General features: G+C 31.4%; 1 protein-coding gene across 2 annotated transcripts in view; it reads left to right on the forward strand.

Annotated features, from left to right (window-relative positions):
* The window catches only part of LOC129963026 (abnormal cell migration protein 10-like), a 191,814-nt gene that overhangs the window by 119,363 nt on the left and 51,841 nt on the right, over positions 1–20,610 (forward strand). Inside the window, exon 1 of one of the 2 annotated variants that reach the window (XM_056077032.1) lies at positions 7,728–8,050. The exons of the other annotated variant lie outside the window; for it this stretch is intronic. Within the exon in view, the coding sequence (XP_055933007.1) occupies positions 7,925–8,050 (126 nt within the window). The 5' untranslated portion in view covers positions 7,728–7,924. Of the gene's footprint in view, positions 1–7,727; positions 8,051–20,610 lie in introns of those variants that run through there. 2 annotated transcript variants of the gene reach the window in all.

Below are 20,610 nucleotides of genomic sequence, written 5' to 3' on the forward strand. Positions count from 1 at the left end.
ATTGCAACTCAGAAATTGAAGTGTTTTATAAATTAGCTGGATAAAAAACAAATAAGTTTATGAATGCGGCCAAAGTAAAATTATTGCATACATAAAGTAAAAATATTTTTATGTGTGTTTTTCGACAATATATCAAAATTTCTCATTATTCTAAATAGAATATTTTAATCATATCATGCAGGAAAAATGCTACGATAAATATAATATGAAAATATCGCTTAGAATTATGGTAAAATAAGTGATTTATTGCGCTCTGAATAGTGGAGAAAGATTATTTACCAATATTTTAATATAATACTTATAATTCTGTAATTATATCTTTCAAAAAGCATTAACTGAAACACACTTTTTTTATTTTCTGAAAGACTCCCTTAGACAACAACAACAACAAAAAGACTGAACTCCGTTATTAGACAATTTTTTCTATAATAGTATATTATTCATTCGTTCTTTACAAAATTAAAAATAATTATGAAATTAGATAAGAGAATATTTCTATTTAAACTATTGTTCCTGAAGAATATTCACAGTTCATCTATGCTTTTAATTTTTTGAAAGTCCTAAATTGATAAAACTTGCCATTACTAATTAAGACTACCATTTTTGCACCATTGCTTGTAACTAGAATTAATAGTTAATATTTGTCTGAAAATGTGCATCGTTTCCGTGTCTGAAGTTTATAGTCCACCTACTAGTCAGACATCATATGACATTCCTCCATTGAATTCGAGCATTATGACTCAAAGTGGCGAATGTCAAGGCTACCTCTATTAAGTAGGTGGCATCGTAGTAGTAGTAAAATGACTGGGCGCAGTGTAACTCGAAAGGAACGTGTGAATGGAAGCTGTAATCATGAATGAACCGCGGGATGACGTTAGAATCCGCGCGACCTTTTGTTAGCAAAGATCTCTTTGTCTCACTCGAGCACTTGTTCTCATTCGTGGAATCAGAGTGCGAGGGTACTGTTTCTTGATCCCCCCCCCATTTATAAGAATACAGTTTCATGTGTCTTCTACTATCTCTCTCTCTCTCTCTTTTTAAGACTGAAATTTCGAGAAGCACTAAGAACACTGCTTTCTTTGCAATTTAATGAATAGACAGCGTATAAGTATTTAATACAGTAAGTGAGATAAATAAATAATTAGATAAAAGCAAAAGGTTACTCGAATTTTATACCGTGCAATCTTATGCCAGTTTTTTTTCTTTCTTTCTTGAATTAAGTTTTATTGCTTTTGATTAGTGACAACCCTTGTAGATTATTTGTACCTTAGACGTTTATATGATTTTTTTAAAAATTAAAAGCTTCAAGTATTTTCAATCAATAGCAATGAAGGTTTACAATATATAGAAAACTACGAGTATTTTATGGCAGATATTTTTCGATGAAAAGATTCGATATTTACGATCAAAAACAACTAATGTTCACAATATATAAAAAGCAGTATTTTATTTTACATCATGTAATATTTATGCCATTTTTACTTTTTCGTATACGTAGTATAGAGGAAGTATTGTTGTCGTCAAAAAATTCGAACTCGATATTTTGACGTATCTCCACGTTTTAGATCTTCCTGAGTTCGAGAAACACGTTTTTGGAAACTGGTTTTCTGTGACAAATATAACACAAAAGCGTTTTGAGCAAGACGGATGAAATTTTATATATGGTCTTTACCCCAAATTTGTAGATTTTTATTAAAATTTGAACAAAATAAATCCAGAGGAAGTCTGTCTGTCCTGCTATTCGATTATAAGTGAACACGATAATTACAACAACGTAGATACCTAGATAAATAAAACTCGGTACTCAGATATAACACCGATAGTGCAGACATCTGTCATATTTTGAACCAAATCCAACAAGAGGTTGACCGTCTGTCGGTCTGTATTTTCAGAAACATGTAAACGCGATAACTCAAAAATGAAATGACTTTAATAACTCGGATTTGACATGTAATTTTGTCACTACGAGAGTAGCTTTGTGTCAGATTCTGGTTTCAATTGGTATTGAAAAATGTGGCTAAAACAAAAATTCGATTTTTGTATGCTAATAACCTCATGCCAGGAACTAATCGCCAAAGAATTCGCCAATTATCACTCAATAGATTAAGTAAAAATGTTAAATTCTCGCCAAAGACTCGTATTTTATAACCATTTCATGTCAATGCCAAGTAAGAAAATTTTGAGATCACTCCCACAGATTTTAATTTGGGATTTTCTATGTTTGCAGTCAAAGGCAACCGATATTATTAATATATAGAGAGCTTCCATATATTTTGTACTATATGATATCCATGCTTATTTTTTAACTATTACTACAAGCGATCGTATCGTAGATGAATGGTTTTATGCATTTCTCTGTACTAGAGCTACAGAAGAAAGAAGAAATAGTTGAACAACTTTTGTTTCAAATGTAAAGGTGTGTTTTTACATGCATTGTTGGCTGTTTGTATTTAAAATGAAATTATTTTAACATACTTCATTTATTTTTGAAACCATTAGAAGCATATTCAGGATTTTTTTTAAATTGGAGACAATGATACGTCATGTACTTTACCCATAATCCCACCATGAGCTGCCACTGCTTATATTTGTCCCCGTTGTATTTTTTCATCGTCTGTTCGTTTTTTGCGCGAAAATGCTTGTTTTCTGCAAAATTTTGAAATGTTGAAATTTTCAAACTTCATGCGATTAAACTTTGAATAATAAAAGCAGTAGTGTTGTTAAAATAACTTTAAAAAATAAATAAAATGAAACCTTTAAAAATGAACGTACTGATGTGAACGTACTTTTTTTTTTTTTTTCATTTAAGCAATAAAAAAAATTATAATTTGATAATATACTTGTTTCTACAGATCCTTTTTTATATGTTGAATTTTATGGCTATAGATTTTCAGCTATTTGTTAAAATATTAAATCAAGATATATTATATAATACAAATTATATAGCATAATATTATTGAAATGTTCTACTTTACTCTACCGTTAATTGTGTTCTAGGTATTAATTATCTCAAGAATATGAGATTAAAGTGATTTTGATTATTTTTTTTTTCCTACGAAATCGCATTATTTCTTCCTCCTAGAGAATTTTTTTTAAGCATTAAGCTCTTTTGCTTTATCAAAATAAATATTCTTCTTCTATCTTTGGAATGAAATGTGTTTAAGGACTCGATATAAAATACGTGCAGTATCTAATGTTGACAATTCTTGTTCTTGTTGATTTCTGTGTTATAAATACCTTGCTTTTATCACTATTGTCGAGCTATAGATTAGTATCCATACTCTGCATTCTTTCTTCCTTATCAGTCACGTTGTATTATTTTGCTATTGCCGTGTGCAATAATTGCCATTTCCTTTGTTCCCGATTATTTATATTTCAAAAGTAAAGATGGTTTTCGCTTGAAATATTTCTAAACTCTTAGTTCTTGGGATAATTCCAAAATGCAAAATTTAAATGCCCCAATTTAAAAGTTAATACAGTACGAACTATAGGGGGAACAATTTCGGATATTTATTTTTTGACGGTTAAGACATGCACCTCTGTTAACAGTTTTGTATCTAATTACATATTGTTACGAAATTTTCCCGGGGGTTCCTTTGGATAGTGGGAGTTATATGGTGTGGAGAACGCTCAATCACCAGGCGGCAGTAGAAAATAAAACAACGAACGAAGACACACAGGACAGCACAAAGACGACAACTATATACAGCACAAAAGACGATTATCTTCAGCCGAGACGTGCAGCATACACAGCAGCTCTACTCCGTCTCTGCTCCGCTAGTCCCTAGAAGACGAGTTCTTCACCGTCGGTTCACAACTACTCTTCGACTCCACTGGTTCGCGACTCCAATTCACCGTCGGTTTACAACTACTCTTCGACTCCGCTGGTTCACGACTCAATTCACCACTGGTTCACGACTCAATTCACCACTGGTTCACCACTGCCCGGCAGCTGCGTGTGCTTCCTTTTATAGGTCTCAGGGGGTGGGGCTAGAAGCATCTCAACCAATCAGGAACGTTCTAGGCGTATCTCCGTTCCTACTGGACGGATCGGGAAAATTCTCGATGTTTCGGGTATAATCTATTTTGGTGCCAAAGTCGCCAAATTCCTCACCAAGTCGCCAAGTTTGTTGCCAAGCTCTGGGACCTCCTATGGAACTGACTATGCTGGGAAGATTCGTAACAATATGTAATTCTGAAATGCTTTGAGTGTAAAACAATCTCCAAACTCTCTCTCTTCCAAACTCTCTTTGTTAAGTTGATTTTATTAATCTCAGTTTATTCGTTATCTTACGGGAATAATCGTTATTATATCTTGCTCTTATATACTTTTTTCCCCGTATACTTAGTGTAAAGAAAGCATAGTAATGGTCAAAAGATTATATTGATTCGAGATTTTGATGAATCTCCAAGTTTTAAACTTCCCTGAATTCGAAGAACACATTTTTGAATAATGTTCGTCTGTCTGATTGTGAAAAGTGCTTTGAGCTAGACAGTTGAAATTTGGTATACGATCTTTACACCAAATTTGCAGATTTCTATCAAATTTTGAGTAAATTTGTTCCGAGGAAATCCGTCTGTCCGAATATAAGTTTACACTATAATTACAAAACGAATAGAGCTAGATAAATAAAATTCGATATACAGATTCAACATCTATAGAGTAGACACCTGTTAAATTATGAGCCAAATCCAACTACCGGTTAACTGTCTGTCGATCTGTACTTTCAGAAACTTGTTAACGTGACAATTCAAAAGTGCAACGACTTAAATATTGTTACGAATCTGTAATGCTGCTTCCCAGCATAGTTGGTTCCATATGAGGTTCCAGAGCTTGGCGACCATTTGGTGACTTGGCGACTTTGGCGCCAAAATAGATTATACTTGAAACATCGAGAATTTTCCCGATCCGTCCAGTAGGAACCGAGTTACACCTCGAACGTTCCTGATTGGTTGAGAGGCTTCTAGCCCCGTCTCCTGAGACCTATAAAAGGAAGCAGCCGCAGCTGCCGAGTAGTCGGAACCGACGGTAAAGAACTGGCCTTCCAGAGATAAGCGGAGCAGCGACGGAGTGAAGCTAGTGCTGAACTAAGCTGTGTGCTACGGTCTGCAGTAGAGTCTGTTGTATGCTGCTGTGCATGCTGCACGTCTCGGCTGAAGATAATCGGCTTCTGTGCTGTATATAGTTGTCGTCTTTGTGATGTCCGGTGTGTCTTCGTGTAAATAAACGTCGTTGTTTTATTTTCTACTGCCGCCTGGTGATCGAGCCTTCTTCACACCATATAACCCCCACTATCCAAACGAACCCCGGAAATTTCGTAACAATATATAAAATTTTAATGGGAAATTTGATTTTGGTTACTATTAAGGCTTGCCAGGAATGAATCGCCAAAAAACTCGCCAAGGAAAGCACGATAGATTCAGTAAAAATGCTTCATTCACGCCAAAAGTTTATATGTCGTAAATATTGTATGCCTGTGTTATGCAAATCGTTTTCTGGCATGACAAATTTATTAAAAAGTATGCGAGAATGTTTTGAGAAGACCAGTCCCTTTAGTTGGATTTGTGATTTTAATGGTATTTCAGATAATCCAGATTTCGGTTAAGCGGTGTTTTACTGTATTAATGAAAAAAATGATGGATTACATGCTTACATCATACAAATTGTTAAGTTGTTGATTTTTCCAATGCTGTATTTGTTGATAATTTTCTTTAACAGGAAAATGAAATAACTACTGATTTTCTTTACTAAAAAATATGCAATTAACTTGCAGAATGATAATTACATTGATTATTTTAATCGAAGAACATTACATTTTAATTGAACGAATTATTTTTTTTCTTATAGTAAGCATTGTTCTTTAGTTTTGTAACACCTATTAAATACTGTGCTCTTATCATAATGAAAATTAGAAGTAATCGCAATTACCTCTCCGAACGACTTCAAAAAAATTAAATAACAAACAGGAGAATTATTTGCAATATTTTCTCCTCTAATATCAAAAAGAGCTTCGAGCTTATTTAGCATTAATTCGTTTATTTTAGCTTGTTACAGTTATTTTCTTAAATTACCTCGTGTTCAGAATTCTTCAGCGAAAAAAGAGACGGAGCATTTACTTAATATACATATTTTAAATGCTTCTATTAAGATTTTTTTTTTTTTTTTTTTTTTTTTTTTTTTTTTGCAAAACCGCTAAAATGCAAACGATGTTCAAACTTTATTAAATTTTGTTGTTGTTGTTATTGCGGTTGCAGTTTTTTTAAGTCATTTTCATATGCAGATTATTCCGAAATATTTCTTTCTTTAAGTATTTGTTCTGATAATGATCAAATAGTTCTATTACTTTAACTTCAATATAATTTTCAGATTAATGGCATTTAGAATGGAATGATCTTAAAACATGTTTAATTAAAAGGTTTTCAAAACAAGATTCATGAATTAATAATCTTTTTGTTGGCTATTATTTTTGTCGGTATAAATGCTGAAGCTGTTAAAATATAATAACTTCGAAAGTTTTTAATTTTAAAGATACTATTTGTTTTTGCATCACTCTTTTCATGTTTCAAAATTTTTAGCTCATAATTATTTTGCTCCGTTTATGAACTGGTTGCATATCTTATAAAATGTTTTAATTTTATGTTGTACTGAGTCTCGTAATTAATTTTTGTGCTGAAATCTAAAGTATTAGGCTTGATTTTTTTTTTTTATTAATTCCCTTTTTTTTTTTTTTTTTTAAATCGAGACATTTTAAATTACTGACGTATTGAACCTTTTGAAAAGATATCTTGAAAGATAATTGTCAATCAGGTTTGTTCCCTCCTTTGCATTTAGTTGAAATTGCAGTTCGCTATTTTTGTGTATACATTATTTCTGAAAATTCTTAAATTATTCATTTGTGATAAGGAATATCTGCGACTTAAAATTTCATTTAGATTATTTAAAAAAGTAATTTAATGTAACTACGCACATATTTAGTTTAAAAAAATATTTTCCTTACAGCTTTATTATTATGATGATATGATTAAAGATTATTTGATCAAATCAATATTTATATATCTTAACGATTTTTCCTATGATTTAATTGTAAAAAAAATAAGAAGGAAAATATAATTTACTGTCTTTATTTTTTTTAAAAATTGAATGTTTATCTCATATTTACTAACATTAATTTCTGTTAAATAGGAAAACAAATTTTTAAAGCAATTCCAATTTTTTTTACTCATATTAATAATCTGTCTTATCTTAACCATTTTTAACCAGCCTTTCACGTAGGTTTTATATTAAAAATATTTAAAATATCAAGTAGTTGGGTATCAAGTAGTCAAGTTTTTTAACATCAGATGGTCCCTTTTTAGTAAATGCAACATATGGGGGGGGGAATCTTTGACCTAGCTGCCTACAAATCCCACGATCGAACGACTACGGTCAAATCCAAGCAATTCAGCGATCATTTTCCATCACAGAATACCCTTTTACCCTCTCTCTAAACAAAAGAGGAAGCGCCGATTTTGTTTTCCTAGTACTTGAGAAAGGGATGAAATTCATTGTTTCTTCAGCATCCCAGCGCGAAAGCTGTAGTAACCATGAAACAAGGAAGAAGCAGAGAGAAAAAGAAAAAGGAAAAACTAAAAACAAATCTTCCGACCATCCCACAGCAAGAGCGCCCCCTGCCGGCATTCGATCTTCCCTTTCTAAAACACACCATCATCCACTTCCTTCAGCTCATAGTGAGAGATCCCGTTCCCCGCATCGTCCGCCGCGCAGATTTGTGTGAGAGAGTTTGGAACGGCAGCACTGCAGAGTTGGCCGGCATCCCTTTTTTTGATTTTTTTTTCTACCCCGTAACTCTGAATTTGCCGGCTGTCCAGCGTCACACACCCCGCATGTGTGCCTCTATTTGGATTTTTTAATATTGTGCCCAGAATGGCCAACAAGACGGTGTGGTCCCCTGCTTGTCGACGCCGGCGTTGGTGCAAGTCCACGGACGAGGCCACCACCAGTGATGAGGATTTGCTCTCCGATGCGGGAATCGACGTTGATGATGATGAGGTGAGAATGTGTTGCAGCTATTGTGTTCGACTGAAATATCTGTGCCGCGATCTCTTGTAGTCGGAAAGGGTGCATTGGGGTGCTTGCTGCATAATGAATTCATGATTACCATCTTTTTTTATTATTATGTTTTTTTATTATGTATTTTCTTTTACTGTGTGATGATGTTGCAGATGTGTTGCGTTAGAATTGGTGCAGTTAAGCGCAGTTTACCTGGAATGATTAAGATTTGTAGTCTGTAACGTATGCAAGCACTGTAATTCATTGAAAGATAAATATCTGAAATTTGGTATATTTCCAAAAAATCTAGGATGTTGTTTCATTGAAAGGTGGAGTTAATAAAGTATAGCTTATGAAATGGAAGATGCAATTTGTGAACATATTATAATATTCAGATTTATTTTAAAAGCATTTTTTTACCTAATTTTGGAAATTTTCGGTCATATTTTTTCATTGAAATTCTTAGAGTTATTAGCTCAGATATTTTTACAGGAAAATACTGTATTTGTCTGCCGAATAAATTCTTATTTCATCTGATAAATGATATGTTATTGGATAGAATAAATCAACGATAAATTCCTGTTTTATTTCTTAAATATTTTAACTGAATAGTATATCTCGTAATTATTGAAAGTAAAATGCTTTTATTGATGATGTTCTTGTTGCAGTTATATCGGAAAAATTTCTTTTAATCTTGAATGAAATTTTAATTGATTGGATTTTTGACTATTTGATTCACGTTAAAATTGTATGTGATAAGGAAGGGGAAAAAAATACATATTCCTTAAAAAAAAAAAAAAAAAAAAAAAAGACTCTTTAAATTTAATTGATGGCTCAGTTTTCCAACCTTCAATTGTAAAAACTTTTAATCGCACGAAAATTAAATAGCAGTTTAAAATTATTGTGAAGTGTTTAGAATTTGTACATTTCTAACTTATTCCTTCTTTTAATATCCCAATAAAATATAATTATTTCAAAACAGCGAAGTTTTAAAAATTAATTCAACTTTTTTCCTTTATAAGCAAAAATATTAATAACGAAAAATATTGAAAAGCTCCTCTGTAATCTCCGTAATTTTACTTATAGTTTCAGATTGAATAATAAGTCAGCAGATTCTTCAAATTTTGGCATATGATTTCTCATAACTAATGTAATTTGTAACATTTCTTTTTCTTCTGCCAAGTAATTCTTAATAATTTTATTATTATTATTTTTAATAAACCTTAACATCTTTACATTGCTGTATCCCATGAAAATTTCTTTAGAATTATTCACGTTTTTTTTTTTTTTTTTTTTTTTTTAAATGTTATACTTAAACATTTTGCATAGTCTACTATAAGAGCATTCTTTTTATAGAATAAGTTCTCTGCTCTGTCAATTCTATTTTACTGTCGTACGAATAACGAGTTTATATTTTTAGTAACATCAGTATAAATTTGTAGTTAACATAGATTTGAAAAAATGAAAATCTTTGCTTTATGGTCCATTATAACTTTCTTGTATGGAATATAGAGAAAAGTATAATAATATATTCACTCGAGATTTTGACACATCTCCGCTTTTTAGACCTCTCTGAGTTCGAAAAACATGTTTTAGGAAAATATCTGTCTATTTGTGGCAAAGAAAATTGATAAACGTTTTGAGCTAAATGGATGAAATTCGATATTTTGTCTTTATACCAAATTTGTGGATTTCTATTAAATGTTGAGCGAAATTCATTCAGAAGAAGTCTGTATGTCCGGCTATCCGTATATATGTTAACACGATAACTATAAAACGAAGAAAGCTATAACTAATAAAGCGAAGAATTTGGTACACAGTTTTGAATATCAAATGTTGAATCAAATCTGTAAAGGGGATGACTGTCTGTCAGCCGGTACTTTCACAAGGATGTGAAAGTTTCGGCCGAGACAACTCAAAAACGCAATGACTTAAATATAATGATATTTAATAAGTGATTCATTGACTACAATTGTAGTTCTGTTCTAAATTTTAGTTTCAATCGTTTGGAAAAACGCATCTGAAGCACGGATTCAATTTTCTGGCTCTCTTAACCTCTTGTCAGGAATTAATCACTAAAAGAATCAATTATCACACGCAGATTCAATAAAAATGTTAAATTAATGCCAAAAATATATATTTCATAATTATGTTCCCTTGCACAAAGTCCGCAATTTTATGTGGGGAGAATGGATAGCACCCTTATTAGAGATTTGCGAGAAGATTTTAAGGAGACCACTTTCACTTATTGCTTTTTAACCTTTTCTAGGGCCGTTGGAAGTATGCTTTCCACCAAATTGATCAATCTTTGTAGGAAATTATGTAGGTTGGCATAAGTTCCGACAAATTTTTTTAGTAAGTCAGAAACTTAGATGCTTCAGTTCTTTATCTCAGACAAAATGATGTATCTTGATTGGTTCCTTAATTATTAATTAACCAAATTAATTAATTCATCAAATTAAATTTATCTTGATTGGTTCCTTAATTATTAATTAACCAAATTAATTAATTCATCAAATTAAATTTATCTAATAAGCTAAATGAATCCCTTTTCTTATTCTAATTTCAAGCCTAAAACTATTTTAACATATGACTAGAAAAAAAGGCCCTTTAAAGGGTTAAGATGATTTTAATTTACTTCTCTGTTTTGAATTGCATATAATTTATTATATTTGAAAAGAAATCATTATAGCTTTGATAGCCTTTTAATAATTAATTATTTGCACGTAAATATTGTCCTGTGTTCCTCAAAAACTGACATTGAATATATGTTCATAATTAGAAGTTCTTATTTCATTAAAAAATTTAAATAACTGCAAAAAGCACGTCATCACGATTAATGTTACAATAAACTATTACAATGGAAAAGTTTTCACTTAAAGAAAGTAGTATCACTTTCTTTATATCATTACTGTATTTTTTTTAATAATTTAGATCCAGCCTAATTCCAGGATTAATAAATTACGTCATTCTTATAATATTGACTGTTCAAGGAAAATTTTTTTTACAAAGACTCTTACATTATTTGCATAGAAAGATATTAAGAGGATATCGTAGTTGGTAATAAGCAAACACAGAATAATTGTTTCGTAAGACTTATCATTTGTGATTTTTCATTAAAATTCATGATTACAGTGCTTTATGGTACTTATAATGAACACTATAATCATTATTATTGTCACATGAAAACGATTTTTTGTAAGGTATGTCATGACTTGCTTTTTTCTCTAATCTAAAATGAAACTTCAAAATATATTTTGATTGCCATATTTGTGAATTATTTTAGAGTAGTTAGAATTACTTTTATTTTGTAAACAAAATTTACTGTATTTTGTTGTTATGGGATGATAATTCAAATATGGACAAAGAATAAGAAACCATAAAATTAGTAATTAAAAATAATAGACCTGATTATTTTGAAGTATTCGGAAAATCTTTTTTGTTATGTATGGATAATATCTTTTTAGTTTATTTATTTAATTAATTTATTTAAAATTGATAGATTTTTAAAAGAAAGGGTAGAAAATTAATTGTGAATTCCTTTTAATTATTGATCTTTCAATAATCGTATTCTATGCCATGAAATGAGTTATATAATATCAGCATCTCATCTGCATAAAACTAACTACGAGTTTTAACTAACTACGAATATCAGTTGTTATTAAATTGCAATGATATAATTGTGGATTCTTTTTTTAAAGAGATGATTGAAAAGATTTGAATTAAAGCAATTGCTTTTAAAGTATTTTCAGTAATGCTTAAATACTTATATCAACCCTGCTTTGTTTTTTATTATCGTCTGCTCAAATTTATGTCATAAAAATATTAATGCATTTTCTCTAAATCTGAAGCATTAGTGCTTTACCAAAATAGTAATTCAGTTGACGTAATTTAATATTTATTTATTCCTTTTCCTATGTTCATTAAATGACAGTTTTTAAAATCGTCCTTTAAGATGACATTTGAATTACTTTATCTTTAAAAGAATAGATTTCACTCTTAGCTGCAACCGTCTCTCTTGGCAATCCTACCTCCCCAAATCTACTTTATCTTTCGGAAGCAATCACTTTTCTTGGATGACGGCCCAGAGTTTCCTATCTATCAATTTTTCTCTAATAAAACGATCCACTCTCCTCCTCTCTAAATGGAAATATTATGGACATTCGAGCCAATGCTTTAATTGATGGGGAGCATTTTCTTTAATTAAATTGTGGAATAAAGGAATAATGCCCCTCTTAGAGCATCCATTACTTTTTCCGCATCCAGTGACGGCTTTAATCCCAAGAAAGTGAGGCCGATAATGGATTCAGCATCGGGCAGTGGAGGTTTATTTATCTTGTCCTTCAAAGGGGGATTTCTTTTCATTAGTACGATTGGAGGAATTGAGAGTCGACGAAGGAAAACAGCTCCCCGATCTTACTTCTTTCTCCCCCCCCCTCCCCTTTTAGTGCCATGTAAGTCTCCAGATCCAAAAGTTGGATAGGAATATATTTTTTTAGACTGTCGAGGCTTTGTTTCAGTCAATGTTTTATACATTTCCTGATGCTTCATGGTTTTTTTTTTCTTGGTGTGCTTTTCTTTAGCTTATTTATTTATTGACTTTTCGTAAGTGCAATTGAGAGAGCCCTTACTTTTAGAATAGCTAGCCAGTTGCAATGTATCTTCAGAATGAATTGCATTTTAACCAATTATCATTTTAGTAATTGACTGCATTTTCATGCTATTAATTTTTACTTGCCTTTTATTTTATATAGAAAGCAATCACTTTAAATCCTTTGTATACAGGGTGTTTCAAAAGTAAATTCATGATTTTTTGTGCCAAAGTAGATACTTTAAAATATGTTCTTTTTGAAGATGAATTCCTCTTATTTTGAGATTATATAGTGCATTTTCTTATTGTGATTTTGTAAAACTTTTCTTAACAGTAAAGATTATAAGTGTTGTAAGTTGTTGAATTGAATGTCTAAGGAATTATTAATTTAAACCAATGATAATTGGCTTAAATTTTTATTGGTTTAACTATTATCTCTTATTAATTTAAACCAATAACTGACATAAACACATAATTTTTGTAATGTGTTGGTTTTGGCGCAGCGTATCCTGTGGAGGTCTTGTGCAAAAAATAATGCACATATAAAATATAATCTATTTGGAAGCCTAACGTGATTCAAAACAGCGCGTATAATTCGTTTGAAAGTATGTAGAAAAAAATATTTATGTATATTTTTTCGCAAGTGCTTGACTCTAAATATCTAAATGGGAAATGTATTATACTGCAACATATATTGCAATGTTGGTGCGTCAGAAAATGTTTTTTTTTTTCGCCTTATCATTAAATGTTAGCGGAAAAAAAACGAATTATATGACGTCTTTGACATTGTATGACATTGTATCTTAATACCCCTTCGTGCCACTTTAATGCATGATTTAAATACAATATATGGAATTTATTTATCGGTTTGTTGATTTTTTTTTTTTCCAATGAAGATATTGCCTTATTGTTGATCATTACATTGCATGAATTATTGGATTGTGTTTCAAATGTCATGTGGCAGTACTTTTTTTCATTCACTCTACTTTTATTTGATCTCAACATTGTTGAAATTCATGCTCATTATTTATCATTTTGCTAATTATATATGTTTCTTATCACGATATTTCTTTATGACCAAATCGGAGATCGTATCTTTTAATTTATAGTTATAACTTTTCTTTTTATTGAATTTTGCTTAGGAAAATCATTTGAATTCAATTATTTAAATAAGTCATATATAGAAAAGAATTTTTAAATGCGTTTCATTACTAATGAGTTCTGTTTTCATAATTCTGTTTATTTGAGCATTGTAAAAATAACGTCATATATATGAAGATGCAGCTTACTATTAAAGATACAAGTTGAAATGTATTATGTATAAAATTTTAAATAAATAACTTCTGAATTTTAAATAATAATCCCATTAAACCAAAAAAAGGTTTGGTTTTATACTGATTAGGTTATTCAGTTTTTAAAGTTTTTGGCTCAATGATTACACCAGATTATCCGAAGGCAAATCTATTAAGTGTAAATTTCTGTTTATTTAGAAAAAAAAAAGTAAAAGAATAAATAAATAAAACGCAATCGGTATATTATTTTTTTAATAGTTTCATTTGTTCATTCAATAATACTTAATTTGTCTGTGCGACTGTATTTACAGAAGTTTTTAATATGTAATATATATTAGTAAATAAGGGAATTAATTCACCACTTAGAAATGTCAGAACTTTTCTAAATTTTACATCAGCAGAGGATATTTTCATTAGATTATTCTAAACATTTAAATGAAACACATCACTTAGTCATGTCACACTTTTATTAAGTAACTTTTCAGAAGATCTAAATTTTACATCAACAGAGGATGTTTTTATTAAATTATTCTAAAATGAAACACATCACTTTGTCATTTCACACTTTTATTAAGTTACTTTTCAGAAGATTTATTTTCTATCCTAGGAAGGTATTTCGCGTGTTTCCAGTCTAATGAAGACGTTAAATAACGGAACTAGCGAACGACGATACAAAAAAACCATCTTTGTTCATCGGAGTCATGAACGCCCACCACATCCCCATCCCAGAATGATGGATGGGATTCGCTCACAACCACCTGAGTGTCATTCTTCACGGTCGCTTCCTGTATCCATTTCGATGGCCGCATCATGGCCCCCATCCGATTTTTCATAGAAGGCAAGCTTTTGAAAGAGATAGAAAACAAATAGTGCGTGGTTGTCCGCAACTTTAGATAGAAAAATCGCCTGTCTTCGGTACGGTAATCAGCACCGTCAACACCATCGATCTGTTTTCTGTATCAACCCTCCCCCTCCCCGGGATGCGCAAGTGGTCGTGATTAGGAGCTTGGGCAAATGTTGCCTCTTTTTTGCATTCATCAATCTTCCATGGCCGCCCTTCCTCCATGAAGTCAAGGACTTGGAGAGGGAAGTCTTGAACTTCGCGGATCTCTCCGTTTGCTCCTTAATCTTTTCTAGATACTGCTTGCTGCTCTCTCTCGATGCGGTGAATATCTTTGCATCCCTTTCTTATTTGAAGGAGATACTATTGAGAGTGATAAGGGCATCAGTTTGCTCTTCGGAAGCCATAACTATCGAGATGACGGACCTTTTTTTGCTGGAGAAGATATGAATTAACTTTAATATCTATACCGTGGATTGTATAAAGTGCTTTTACTATATACGTTTTTTTTTTTTTTTTTTTTTTCTTCTTTCAAATTTGATTTATATTTCGTTAGTGATATTTACAATCTATTTCTCTAAAGAATTTGGATTCTCTCATGCTCTGTAATAAAAAATTTTTATACCAGAGAGCGCCTTGCATGGCACTGGTGTACAATAGTTACGAAATATTAATCATTGGCGTGAATTTAGCATTTTTACTGAATCTATCGTGTCGCCTTTGGCTAGTTATTTGGCGATTAATCCCTAGCACACGGTTAATAGTACCCAAAAATCGGATTTATATTTTAAACATGTTTTGATTGAAATCGATTGAAACAAAAATTTGTCAAAAAGCTACATTTGTAGTCATAAAATCACATGCCAAAATTGGTATATTTAAGTCCCTGCATTTTTGAGTTATCGCCTTTACATGCTTCTGAAAGTACAAACCGACAGACGGTCAACTTTTGTTGGATTCGCATTATAATTTGATAAATATCTACACTACAGACGTTTTATTAGTGCCGAATTTTATCCATCTAGTTCTTTTCGTTTTTATTCGAACAGCCGGACAGACAGATTTCCTGTGAACGGATTTTGACTAAATTTGATAGAAATCTACAAAATTTGGTGTAAAGATCGTGTACCAAATTTCATCCGTCGAGCTCAAAGCAGTTTCGAATTATCTTTCTCACAGACAGACTGGCATTTTACAAAAATATATTTTTCGAACTCAAGGAGCTCCAAAACTTGGAAATTTTGTCAAAATCTCGAGTTTGAATTTTTATATACTTTTTTATACTATACATACGAGAAGGTAAACTTGTAATATTTCATGTTGTTTAAAAGTTAGACATCGTCGAATCGAATGCTAAGTTAAGTAATATTTTTAATTATTAACGAGTGAGTTGTTCATAAATTTCATTCTTGTATTACAAAAAGTCATTGTTTCAATTAATCTAGTTTTGTTTGGACAGTAAAATTTTCATTGAAATGTCTACAAATACACATTTTTTTCATTTGTTTGTAGCCTTGTTAATTCGATGTCACATAGTCTGACTCCTTTTGCGTTTCGATGTTAGAAACATAAGTCGGTTTATTTTATCACAAAATTTTAGACTTCGGTTTGATTTTGTTGTGACTTAAGTTGATTGTAAATGAAATGTGAAACTTGCCTTATACTTACCCTCGTTTTTCTTGTAACTCGGTTAAAAATGGCACATACTCCTAGTTCAGATTAAGTTACAGCAGCTTGCAACTGCTGTTATTATGATTGTTTCGAAATATCAATTTACATATTCCTGGACCTCCGTATTATTTTAAACGCGGTGCCTAGATTCGTTTTATTAAAAAATAATAAAAATCCATAATTTCGAAATTTTACCGTACGCTAAAATGAAGGGGGGAAATTACCGTCCCGCTGTAATTGGATTCTAATGACTGCTTGGATGAAGTTTGCTGATAAAAATGGAAGGTGCGATCAAAATTACCGATTGGCTAATAATAATCACTCCGTAATGTGGTCGCTAACTGTATCTGTTGGGCAGAAATTCATTGGGAACGGTTCTTTTCAAAGGCGTAGAGAGAGCCGGGAAAGGGCAAAATAAAAAGTTTATGTCTAAGGGGCGAATATTAATGCGAGTTTTCAGATTTTACATCAGATTAAAAAACAAAAAACAGCAGAAGAAAGAAAACAGTTCCAAAAGTTCTAATGAAACAACTCCACGCTTCTGAGAGTCATTAACTGCTTGATTTTTTCGTTTTGTTATTTTTCCTGTCCTTTTTTTTCTCCCAATGCAGTATGCGGTAGATGTCATCGTTACTTTAACGGGACATAGATGCAGTTAGACTTCTGGATCCTATTTTTCTTTTTCCAAAAGCTACTCATTAATTTTTTTTTCTTTTCTTTCCTTGTGTTTATAGGCTGTTTGCCAATGTGCAAACGATTTTTCTGTTCTCGTGTCTTTGGTTTTCCCCAAGACACTCCTTAGGATTTTTTTTTTTTTTCTTTCTCTCATGGCATGTCTTGTGCATTATCGTGACATTTTAAGTTTTCGAATGTTGGAATGTGTGACGCAACCGTTCGAATCGAATTAGCGTGAATAATTTGCGTCTGAAACGCGTTTTTAACTCTTTTTTTTTTTCAGTTTTCCCCCAGCATTTCTCTATTAATTGCATGATGCTATCTTGTATCAGTATTTTTTTACTCACTTTTTTTTTATTATTTTTGTTTATTTTGTGCATTGATTTCTTAAAAATTTTCGCAGCTTATTTTGTTATTTTTGAATTTTACAATTGGAAACTTTTTGATTTGAACAATTACATTAAAACTTTAAAAAAATTTTCGGGGGAGGGGGTTGTTAAAAATTTCTAAATTATATAAATGTTTTTTACTTCAAACAAGTAGGTGAATTTTAGATCATTACAAGAAATATTTGAATATCTTAACTGTAAAATATATCTATTAGATTTCCCAATAGAAAATTGATCTCTGATTACTTTCGTTTAATAAAAATTTAATCCAGATGTTTTGGTCTTGAATCTCAGAATATATATTGTAATAAACTAAAACCATCATCCTTAATAATGAAATTAATTTAAAAATTTAAGGTGATTTATAGATCTTAGTTACTTAAATTATAACATCCGAGTTCATAAAAGCAACATTTTCAAATGGAAGTAACTTTGCATGCATGGAATAAATGAATTTAAAATAAATTGGAATAATTTTCTTTTGTTATTAATATCTCATTTGTATTTACATTTGCATATAGCGTCGCGTACCACGCTAATGGGTGATGTAAGGTAATCCGTAGTGATTAAAATAATTTTATAAGATCCATTATCCATTTTGAATGCGGGAGGGTGGGGGGGGGATGAACTATCCAGGTCCTTTGATGTTTCATGCGTTGTAAACTATTGATATAATATCTTAACTATAAAATAAAAATTAAATTCACGTTAGAAAATTGGTCTCTGATTAGTTCCACTTTAAAAAAATTTATTACAGATGTTTTGGTCTTGAATCATAGAACATACATTAAAATAAACTGAAATCATCATCCTTAAACTTCAGATGATTTATAGATCTTTTGCGTCGTAAATTCTTACATTTGAAAATCATAAAAGCTACATTTTTAAATGAAAGTGATTTCGGCCTGCACGAAATAAATGAATTTAAAAAGAAATGGAATTTTTTTTGTTATTATCTCATTTGTATTTACATTTGCATAGCATCACGTATCGCATTAATGGGTAATGTAACATAAAATAATTTTATAAAGTAATCATTCTGTATTTAGCACGTGGGGGGGGGGGGTAAAAAAATCCCCATAAAGTATCCAGATCCTTGATTTTTCATGTGTTGTAAAATATTGATACAAAGTGGAGCAAGATTAGCGTAAATAAATAAACGTTATCACCCCACTTTGGTCCACTGCATCGCATTCTTCACGTGCCATTTTTCCAACCCCTTTTCTGCATCAATTCAATTGGAGCTTACAAGTCTGGGCCCTTCTGTTATCCAATGGGTCTCTAGAGGTTGCCCAAGATTGACTGAAGCAGCGGTCTCTCACTTCCATTCCCTTGTACTTGAATGTTTTATAGCGTCCATTCCGGCATAAATGTTAGGCGGCTTTCGGAGGGATTTATGATGCAAAGGAATCTGTTTGGGATTATGCGCTTACCAAAATTGGCGACTTCTCGCCAGACTTCTTGAAGAACCAAGGTCAATGCTTTACGAAAGTTATGTGTTTATCCCGCATGCATGTGACGATATTTCTTAGCGAGGTGGACGTTTTCTGTTGCCTTGGCCTGTTTCTTATTGGAAGATGAAGCATTCCTGAGCAGCTGATTAGGGAATGGCAGGATGTCCAAAAGTGGACTTGGTTTAGAATTCATTTGACCTCATTTGTCTGATGGTAGTTTATCTCTCTCTACTTTAAATAAATTATCGATTATACGATGTCTTTTTTTAATTGGTCGGATCTCTGATATACATATTTTTGTCCAATATCACTATGAAAAATCTATGAATTTTATGCATCATTTGGAAGTTTGCGCAAATTAAACATTCCCTGAAACTTTCACAAATATTGTTGAATAAAGATCACCTCCTTTTGTATAAAAGATATAAACTTTTTACAAAGCTGTGGATTCCAAGAGTGCTCAGATTTTTATTTTCAAAGTCCTGCCCGTGAGCGCATTTTAGAGAAATACGATGCTTCGTGCTATAATGGTAATAATAAAACCTTATATACATTTTTGTCTTCTTTTTTTCCCGACTGATTGTTGTCAAAATTTGAGATAGAATCACAATTTTAGGGAAAAGGTCGAATCAGATTTCATTTATATAAGTTGTTGTATTTTTAAGTTATTGTGTTTACTGCATGCGAAAGTATAGATCGACATATCGCCGACTCCATGACAGATTTTGTGCAAAATTTGGGACATTCTATATTTGAGGTACCGAATCTGTGTACCAAGTTTAATCCATCTAGTTCTATACGTTTGGAATTTTCGTATTTGCCTGTATTCAGACAGTCAGACTACAGATTTCGCGTAGGTGGATTTCGTTCAAAATTAGACAGAAATGTACAAATTTAGAATAAAAACCAAATACTAAATTTCTGATCCCTCAGATTTTTGTCTACTTCAAAGCATTTTTGAGTTATCGTGTTCACAGGTTGACAAATGACAGATAAAAGTTCCGAAAATGTGTTTTTCGAATTCAGGGAGATTTGGTACGTTAAAATTCCTTAAAATCTCGAGTTCGCTTCTTTTTTTTTTTTTTTCTACGATTACAATATTTTCTTTGCTGATTTGCAGAATGGGGCACGGAGCTCTTGAAGCTCTTAACCTCTGGACATAACAAATGATAAGGGTATTGGCATGATATTGAAACTGCTTGGCCATTTTCTATTTGCAGAAAATAAAATGCTCTTTTTTTGTGAGGAGAGTGTTTTTTCTTCAAAACTATTTGTTTTACCTTTAGAACTAAAATTTAATGTATGCTGATTTTTTTATTAGTTTTACGAATCACTCATTAAACTGGTAATATAAAATTTTGAAATCATACAAACCCAGTTGCTTTAATTATATCAATTACGATCAAAGAATTTTTATACAATTTCCTAAATAAAATTTTCGAATGTTCCAAGTGCATTAGCTTTGGTGAAGATTTTCATTACAAAACGTTACATGTGATAATATTAATTTTTTTTAAAGAAGGCCAAGGATCTCGTAACTTCCTCAAAATAAAAAAAGTAATAAGTAAAACTGTGAGAATTTAAAATATATTTTCATTTACTATTTAACAATATTTGAGCGATAAATGCTTTTAGGCTTATCTTCCA

The sequence above is a fragment of the Argiope bruennichi genome, chromosome 3 (genome assembly GCF_947563725.1).
Source record: "Argiope bruennichi chromosome 3, qqArgBrue1.1, whole genome shotgun sequence".
NCBI lineage: Eukaryota > Metazoa > Arthropoda > Arachnida > Araneae > Araneidae > Argiope > Argiope bruennichi.